The following is a 9,837-nucleotide window of genomic DNA, read 5'->3' as shown; positions in this document are numbered from 1 at the left end:
GGGGTGGGGCCCCAGCGGCTCATCCTGGGGTGTGGGGGGGCTCCCACTGCTGCATGCACCCCCAGAAGAGGCATGGGGAGCATGTAACCCTCTGGATCTGTGCATGGGGCAAGGGTAGGCCACCTGCTGTGCGCTTCGGGCTGGGGCTGCTCCAGCCTCTTCCTGGCAGCTGCTTTTGGGCCAGGAGGGGTAGGATGGGAGGCAGTGGCACTGGAAGCAAGGGCTACAGCAAATTTTGGGGTAGCTCTAGCTCCCCTGTAGCCCCCCCTCCCAGTGCTGCCACAACCTTTCCCACTCTGCCCGGCCCAAGCGCAGCCACTGGGAAGAGGCTGGAGCAGCCCCGGCCCTGAGCGCGCAGCAGCAGCCCACCCTCACCCCGTGCAAAAATCCAGGGGGGCACATGCCTTCCCCGGGGGTGTGTGCAGTGGCGGGAGCCCCCCCTCCCCGCAACCCCTGGATGAGCCACCAGCTCTGTGCCGCATACCACCCTACCCCGGCTGGGTAGCGCCTACCCCCATCCCTGCCCCAGTACCACTCCCACCCTCACCATGGGGGACTCAATCTGCATCCCCCTGCATCCTTTCCCTCCCCCTTGCCCCAACAGGCTTAAGATCTAGATGCTGCTCTCCAAGCTGCCGGGCTGCGTTCCTAGTCATGTGCATGCTGCGGCTCTGTGCATGCATGTGGCATTTACTGGCAACATTATTGACCACATCAGCCAAAAAAAGCCAATTCCCGATGATGTCAATTTTCCTTTTATCAGTGCCAATACGATATGTACCAGTGTATCGGTGTACGTCTAAATTTTACACAGCCAGGTGAGGTAGGGATGACTTTTTTTTGTTTTTTGTTTTTTTTAGTTAACTTTCCCTAGTCAGTGATATATTTTTTAAAGCAATTAAGAGACTTGCACCATATTAGTCACGCTTCAAAAATTCTTATTTTTCTTTAAGAGTATCTAAATTAGGAATGATGGAAAACCTGCTGCTGTGATAAAAATCAAAGTTGAAAAGGGTTCTACTTGCCTTTGAATGCATCAGCGAGATCAGGGGACAAGACTTCTTTTTTTATCAGATCCTTCTTAGCTGTTGGGCTTGCACTGTCTACAGGCAGATGTAACAACAGCTAATTGCTTTTCTTCCCCAAAGCAAATAAATTTCACGTCTTCCTGATGGGAGCATCTTCCACCACAAGACAGTCTCTTTTTTTTTTCATAATAGCTGTGGTTGGTGGGTACTTCAGGTGTTATCAGTGTTTCACCTTTCTCGTAAGTCTGTTCCCTTTTTCTGCTGTGCATGGCAGAATTCAGCTTTTCTCTTGTCCTTACTCCTGGTAGAGACAGAATTCTTTGATGCTTTTCTATTTTCTTATTTTTAAAGCATCAGGTATTTTAAATGATACTTTAAATGTACAAATTTGCTTAGAATGCTTGGGTTTTGAAAACCTGGCTGTAAATGTTTAGCTTGAACTTACTCCATGCAGGTCTCATTTGTGCAACTGTATTTGAGTATCTCTCAGTTCATTCTGAGTGAATAATCGTGGCTCTGCTTCAGAATAATTATTTCATTACAGTTGGCTTAAAAAAATTAATCTAGTGTACTAGGCACAAATGTGGACTCTATTTATATCAAGTGCATGCATGGTATCTTTTAAACACCAACTTTCATTCTCTATGAGATTTCACTATGTTTTTTAATCCTTTCATTTACAGTGAGACATCTGATAATCTATAGTGTAGGATCTAGTTGTAACCCAGTCTGTTTTCCTCTTTTACTTTAGATTCTAGTACTAGAGAACAGCATACCTTTTCAAGTATTACTTGTTTGCTGAAGGAAGTCCATTTTCTACACTGTAACTTAAAAATAATGAGCATGTGTTTTGATTCCCTTAGGAAATGTAAAAACCTTGACTTTCACTGTCGGAATTAAAAATCAACACAATAAACCTTTTTGGCTTGGATGTTACCTTGTCTAGTGAAAATTAGAGAATTCTTCTGCCCAAACCTTGATGTACCATATTTACCCAAACCCAAGACAACTTCAAATCTACAAAGTTCTATGTATAGAATCTAATTATTGTAGGATCATTTTAAGTATGTAGAGCAGTAATGGAGGCAAGGGGCTAAAGCTTCCCCTCCCTTGCTGCCTTCCCTTGCATGCCCTGGTATACCCCCCACTACTGTGCCTGTCCCCCTGCTTACTTTCTGGGTGGCATTGGATCTAGCTCCAGGATAGTCAGCAGCAGCGGTGGCCCAGCCCAACCAAGGAGAAGCAGCAGTGGGGGCAACTTTCCAATCACCTCCACCAGTGGCCATCATACTAAAATAAATTTAGCAAATATTTGGTAAAGGAAAGTCTTTCAGAATTCTAACCAGTTGGATGTATCTGAGGATAAAGCGGAGAATCACAATAAATGTATTTACTTTAGTTTCTAAAAATCAGTAATTGATGGCCTATAATTTAGTGTGCTCTTGGATGATTGCCACTGAAACTACAAGATAGATGGCTCTAATTTTTCTGCCAAAACTTTCACGTTCCAATATTAGACACAAAAAAGAAATACCAATATAACTATAACTTTAAATCTTATGGGATCTACCTTTTAATATACATTTATAGATTACATGGATATGTAGTACAAAGATTTTAAGTTGACAACAAGAAACTGTAAATTATTTTAGCGTAATACAAAATTCACATACAGGTCCAGAGAAGGAAAATGTTGTGCTGCCTTTATTTTATAGTATGTATGTGGAGAATTACAAAATACACTATGAAAAGAAAATATCCTGTTTGTTGGCTCTAAAATGAGGAATTTAGGGGCTTTTTATTCTTTGAAAACATGTTTAGAGTACCCTTGAGGAAAGATTGCTTTGTGCAGTTTTAATAGTTAATAGATTAATGTAACCTGTAGTTAAATACATTCCTTTCACATTCATAAAATGAATTAAAGTGTTATAGTCCCAGCCCAAAGAAATTTTAAGCACTTCTGCTTTTATAATTTTGATCGCTGCTTTCTGAACATTCCCAATTTGTAAATACTTTCCTGATGCAGAGAAGTCCAGAATTGGATATGCAGTTACAAGCTGCCTCCTCCCTTATGACACATATTTACGTACATTGTACACGTATGGAAAAATTGAATAAATGGCTTTTAATAAATCTTTTCGTATGCATTTAAAGCTAATTTATATAATCTCTGATTTTGAGAGTTTGATTTCATATATTTGTTCTTGAAGCTTTGGGAAACAGGCTCAGGAAATGAACTGAAATGTATTAGGATAAAGGATTTCTTCAGAAATGCAGATGAACAAGAAGTGGAAGCATTACCCAAGTGTTGCTCCTGGTCAACAGATGGTGCTACAGTAATGGTGGCAGCCAAGAATAAACTTCTTGTAAGTATTCAGATTTAATTTTTTCCTGTAGTCTCAGTTTTTTCCTTTACTTTAATCTAGAGGTGCACCAATACATCTGTCTGATATCGGATGGGCAGCGATATAAAGAAAATTGATCGTATCAGAAATTGACCCAATGTAGCCGATAATTTGGCTGGACAGTGCTTGCCCTGGCCCCAGCCCCACTTCTCCCTCACTGCGGGGGCCTGCCACCCTCACACTCCTTTCCTCCCCACTCCTCTTCCACCACACCAGACTTACCAGCTGCACACAGCTCTCCAAGCTGCCGGGCTAGTATCGGAAATTGGATCGGTATTGGTCAGTATGTCTCCTTAAAAAATCAGCTATCAGTATCAGCCCCAAAAATCTCTATCAGTGCACCCCTACTTTAATTACTTTACACATTCTCCATTACAAAAATATAAAATATATGCTCGTAAGGGTATGTGAGCAGCTGGTAAACTTGGAAGGGGGTACACAATATGAAAAAGTTTGGGAACCTCTGCTCTAGTGCGTCTCATTCTGGAACTTCGGACTTTGAGAAGCAGCTACTCTGGTCTGTGACTGAACTGAGAGCCCTAGGTGAAGCAGCTGCTTTGCAACAACAGGTGAAAGACTTCAGCTGCCTTTTGACCTTTTGGACACACATTTGTTCACTCCCATCTCTTTCTCTCTGGCTCCTTTGAATAAGCTGTAGAAGAATAGCTGTATGCTTGGTTCTTTCTTTAGTGCTAAGGAAAATATGGAATAGCTGAAAATTATCTGCCATGTTTGACACCCCGTTATTACTAGTTATAAAAGGACACACCTGGCATAGAAGGACATATACAGTAAAATCTCTGCTTTCTGGCATTTAACTAACCGAAAATTCAATTAACTGGAATTGCCGGCTGGCTGGATGGACGTGGCGGGGGGGACAGGGGAAAGCTCGCACGTGGCGGCAGCTGCCGCCACCCATCACCTTGAGCTGCTGCCACTTTGCAGACAGCCTTCTCCACATACCCTCCTCCCCCACTCCGTGTGCAGCTGCCACCTCCTCCCCTCTGCCCCATTCCGTGTTACCTGAACACCCCTGTTGGGGGGTTTCAGATAACCAGAATTTTTACATAACCGCCAGTCCCCTTTACGCCAGATAACAGAGATTTTACTGTAACTGTTTAAATCAATGGTATCAAATTCATTAGGCCCTGGATGAGGAGCACAGAGCCAGTCTGCAGGCTGGATTAGGCTCACGCACGATTTTTCCGCCCCAAATCCAGTGCGCAGGCCAGGCAGGTCCCACAGCGCTGCATGCAGCATGTGCCAGGAGCTGGCCCCACTCACTGCAAGCGGCACGTGGGTCCAGTAGAAACCCACAAGGCAGCACGGTGGGCTGGATGATAGGACTTCATGGTCTTTGACACTCCTGCGTTAAATGGTTAGCACAGAAAAAAAGATAAAGCTGTGTTAATGAGAAAAAGTTACAGGAGCCTTTTCAGGGGTGTTAGAAATTATTATCTTTCATCCTTCATAATTAGGTCAGAAAATTGTTCAAAGGTTAATTCTGCCAGTCAGTGACTCTTGTTATACGATATTGTAACCTCAACTTTTCAATGTTTTACAACTGAGTTATTAAACTGACTGCATATTAGAAATTGGCATAGCATAAATTAGCTTTTTTGTTTGCTCAAGTTTTGACAAAGCATTCAGCTTTTGATTTAGCATGCAGAGTAAGATACTTTAGGGATTAGTTTACCAGATTTGATCATATCATTTAACTTTTCTCATTTCTGAAGTTCTTGATTATTCTGTATTTCAAAACACCAAATATTAAGCTTACAGAATGTTTTCTACATGTGATGGAATCAATAATAAAGCAGTTTTTTAAACTAACTTGTTTATCAATATGGACAGATATGCACGTTTAAAAAGATACATTATTCCTTCTTATTTATATGGTGGCCAATTAGACTGCATTTTGAGTCAGCGTGGTACATTTTTTAAATCGGACTTTTTCAATAATAAAATTATTGTATTCAACAAAATGCATTACTCAGTATTCAGTGTATTAGACTGTGCATTCAGTAGTTGCCGGAGATTAATTCAAGGAATTAAATCTTATTCTTTAGTTAGCCGAGTTCGTCATAATGTTAATACATCATACTTCTTGGAATTGTTTTCACAGCTTTTAGATGTTGAAACCAGTGATTTATTAGAAGAGGTTTTAAGTTACCAAAACACAATCCAGTACTATGACTTCTGCCCCAGCAATCAACTGGTAGCAGTTGCTTTCTCACACTATTCTGTTGAGGTAAGTGATCATCTTTTGTTAAGATAATGCAGATAGCTCTCCTGTGCTATAAAATGAAAAAAATATGCTGTATCAATTATTTAGTTTTGGAGAATCAGAAGTAAATTAACTATTTTCAAAAAATACACATTCAGTGTGAATTCAGCGACTTTACTTTAAACTACTTGAAAGGTGGTTCCAAAGAGGATGAGACTGTTCTCAGTGGTGACAGATGACAGAACGAGGAGCAACAATCTCAAGTTGCAGCAAGGGAGGTTTAAGTTGTATATTAGGAAAAACCTCCTCACTTTCTCCCAGTCAAGGTTTTGTCTACCTGGGTCTTAAAAACTTCCAAGGATGAATATCCCACAACTTCTCTGGGTAGCCTGTTGTTCCAGTGCTGTACTACCCTCCTCATGAGACTGTTTTCCCTAATATCTAACCTAAGCTACCATTGCTGCTTCTTCTGTTATCTGCCACCACTGAGAACAGTGTAGTTCCATCCTCTTTGGAACCCCCCTTCGGTTAGTTGAAGGCTGTTACTAAATCGCCCCTCAGTCACCTCTTCTCCAGACTAAATGAACCAAGTTCTCAGCCTCTCATAATCATAAGTCATGTGCCTCAGCCCTCTAACCATTTTTGTGGCCTTCTGCTGGACTCTTTCCAATTTCTCCAGATCCTTCCTATAGTGAGGGACCCAAATCTGGAGACAGTACTCCAGATATGGCTTCACCAGTGCTGAACAGAGTAGAACAATCGCTTCCCTCTGCTGGCAGTGTTCCTGCTAATGCAGCCAGCTCAGTATGCCATTAGCCTTCTTCACAACAAGAGCACACTATTGACTCATGTTCAGCATATTGTTCACTGTAAGCTCCAGGTCCTTTTCTGCAGAGCTGCTGTTTAACCAGTCAGTCCTAAGCCGGTTCTGGTGCATGGAATTGTTCCATCCAAAATGCAAGACTTTGTACTTGTCTTTGTTGAAATTCATGAGATTCCTTTTGGTCCAATCCTATAATTTGTCTAGGTCTCTCTGGATTGTAACCCTAAACTCCAGCGTATCTACTGTTACTCTACTTAGCTTGGTGTAATCTGTGAACTTGCTGAGGGTGCATTCCATCCCATGTTGAACAAAATCAGCCCCAGGACCAACTCTTGGTGTACTCCACTTGATACTGGCTGCCAACTAGACATAAGCCATTGATTCCTACCCTTAAGCCCGATGATCCAGCCAGTTTTTTATCCACCTTACAGTCCATTCATCCAACCCATATTTCCTTAGCTTGCTTGTGAGAACGTTGTAGAAGACCATATCAAAAGTCTTGCTAAAGTCAAGGTATATTAATCCACTGCACCCCTGCCCCAGCATCCACAGAGCCAGTCAACTTATAGAGGACAATTACGTTGATCAGGCATGACTTGCCTTTGTGAATCCAAGCTAGCTGTTCCTAATCACCTTCTCTTCCAAGTGCTTAGAAATGGATTCTCTGAGGGCCTGCTGCAGGATTTTTCCAGGGACTGAAGTGAGGTTGACTGGTCTGTAGTTCCCTGGATCCTCCTTCTTCCCTTTCTTAAAGATGGGCCCTTTTCCAAGCATCCAGGATCTTTCCTGCTCGCCATGAGTTTTCAGAGATAATGGTCATTGGCTCTATCTACAATCACATCAGCCAACTCCCTCCACACTCAGGTGCATCCTGTCTGGCCCTATGGACTTGTATGCATCCAGCTTTTCTAAATACTCCCTAATCTCTTCTTTTGCCACTGCCCACCTCTTCCACAGTAGTCTGATAGCTGACCTTGCCTGTGAAGACTGGGGTAAAAAAGACATAAAAAAGATTACTACAGCCTTTTCTGTATCATCTGTCACTAGGTTGTCTCCCTGGTTCAGTAAGGGACCCACAATTTCCCTGATCCTTCTTTTGTTGCTGATATACTTGTAGAAACCCTTCTCATTACCCTTCATATCTCTTGCTATCTGGATCTCCATTTGTGCTCTGGCCTTCCTGATTTCATCCCTGCATGTCTGAGCAGTACTCTTATATTCTTCCCTAGTAGTTTTCCACTGCTTGTAAGCTTCCTTTTCGTGTTTTAACACATTTGAAGTGTTCCTTGCTAAGCCAAGCTGCTCTTCTGCCATACTTGCAAGTCTTCCTGCACATCAAGTGGTTCATTCCTGCACCCTCAGTAAGGTTTCTTTAAAGTACAGCCAGCTTTCCTGGACTTATCTCCCCCTCAGACTGGCTTCCCAGGGGATCCTGCCCATCAGTTCCCTGAGTGAGTCAGAGTCTGTTTTTCTGGAGTCCAGGGTCCTTATTGTCCTGCTCTACACCCTTCCTTTCCTCAGAATCCCGAACTCAATTATCTTGTGGTCGCTGCTTCCCAAGTTAACATCCACTAGTGCATGCCCCACCCATTCTTCCCCTTTCGTGAGCAGCTGGTCAAGAAGAGCATGGCCCCTAGTTGGCCACTCCAACACTTGCACCAGGAAGTTGTTCCCAGCACTCTCCAAAACTTCTTTTGCTCTGTTGCATTTCCCTCCCAGTGGATGTCATGGTGATTTGAAGTCCCCCGTGAGAACCAGGTCCTGTGATCGGGAAACTTCTGCCAGCTGTTTGAAGACAGCTTCGTCCACCTCATTGTCTCGGTCTGGTGGTCCGTAGCAGACACTCACCACGATGTCACCCTTGTTGCTCTCCCCTCTGACCCTAACCCAGAGACTTTCAACAGGCCTGTCTCCAGTTTCTTACTGGATCTCTGAGCAATCAGACAGCTCTTACTTAAAGAGCAGCTCCTCCCACTCTTGTCCCCTTCCTGTTCTTCCTGGACAGTTTAAAGCCATCCATGTCAGTACTCCAGTCATGGTATAAAAGATTCTGTAATACATAAAACATTACATAAAAGATATGGAATATACAAGTATGCTACAGGATTTGATGATTCACACAAGTTAAAATGGCAGTGCATGGTATCCACACTAGTCTCAACATATTTACTAGTATAATATTTTATGTAATAGATATTTTGGTCACTTATGTATGTATGTAAATTAACACTGTGGATTAATTTAGTTACAAGCTGAAAACTTCAATATTTTTAACTAATAAATCTTTGTAGTGAATAGAGGCAATACAATAAAATACTAGTAAAAGAAAACTCATTACATTCTTGGGCACTTACTGTATGTGCTTTGTGTTACGGATTTAGAATATTTGTGTGTTACAGCTAGACTCTTCCTCTCATTTTTGCTGTAGTTGTGGAATACTAAAACCAAGACAAAAGTAGCTGACTGCAGGGAACACATGAGTTGGGTTCACTGTGTGACATTTTCCCCTGATGGCTCTTTATTTCTGACATCTTCTAATGACCAGACAATAAGGGTAAGATGACATCTACTTCTTTCTTTTTATGAGGTGTGTAGCAAGTGTCTTTCTTTTTTTTTTAAGAATGTGTAAAACAGTTGTCTCAAGTTTAGAGCAAGGAAAGACACTCCAGTCCTAATATCTAAAATCCCAGAGTTGGAGTAAGCATATGCAATAAAAAACACCATACAGAAGTTAGATGGGAATAATAATAATGGTAGTGGTAGGTCTTATGCATATTAATAGTGAATTGTAATCCTGTATGTAAAGTTAGCTTTTAAAAAAAATTGAGATTTTGATAAATTGTTATAATTTTATTGTAAGCAGCATTGATTATGCTGCACTAATTTTATGTAGAAGGCAGGGTAGAGATGTAATTTTATAGACTAAGTGAATCAGAGATGCATAAGCATCTGAAGTAAGCTATTGTTCATGAAAGCTTATGCCTCTTTGATTCAGTTAGTCTGTCTCAGGGTGGGCAATTTTTTTGGCTGGAGGGCTGCCTAACAAGTTTGGGTGAGCTATTGAGGGCTTCATGGGTAGCCCCGCCCCTTGACAGTTGCCCCACCCCTTGTTGCCATCTTGGGGGCAGAAGTCTCATTCCTAACCCCTGATCTTTGCCACCAGAAGTCCCTCCACTTGCTCCCTAGAAATGCTCCCTTTGGGAGGGGAGGTTGCCATCTTAGAACCAGAGGAAAACAATCATACTAAAAGTCAAATGCCTACTATAACATATTTTAATTGTATTACAAAAAATATTTTTGTCATGATTTGTGTTTGCATAGTGTAGATAGAGGTGATTGCAGAACTCAAAAATA

At 41.9% G+C, this 9,837-nt stretch overlaps 1 protein-coding gene across 4 annotated transcripts in view; it reads left to right on the top strand.

Annotated features, from left to right (window-relative positions):
* Window positions 1-9,837, top strand: part of APAF1 (apoptotic peptidase activating factor 1) — a 75,661-nt gene that overhangs the window by 46,139 nt on the left and 19,685 nt on the right. For all 4 annotated transcript variants that reach the window (XM_025204182.1, XM_006023636.3, XM_025204181.1 and 1 more), the window contains 3 exons: window positions 3,239-3,394; window positions 5,559-5,684; window positions 8,912-9,037. In XM_025204182.1, coding sequence (XP_025059967.1) covers window positions 3,239-3,394; window positions 5,559-5,684; window positions 8,912-9,037 — 408 coding nt within the window. The remainder of the gene's footprint in view (window positions 1-3,238; window positions 3,395-5,558; window positions 5,685-8,911; window positions 9,038-9,837) is intronic.

The sequence above is a fragment of the Alligator sinensis genome, unplaced genomic scaffold (assembly GCF_000455745.1).
Source record: "Alligator sinensis unplaced genomic scaffold, ASM45574v1 scaffold154_1, whole genome shotgun sequence".
NCBI lineage: Eukaryota > Metazoa > Chordata > Crocodylia > Alligatoridae > Alligator > Alligator sinensis.
Note: the sequence above shows the minus strand (reverse complement) of the source record. Positions and strands in the feature narration are given on the sequence as shown.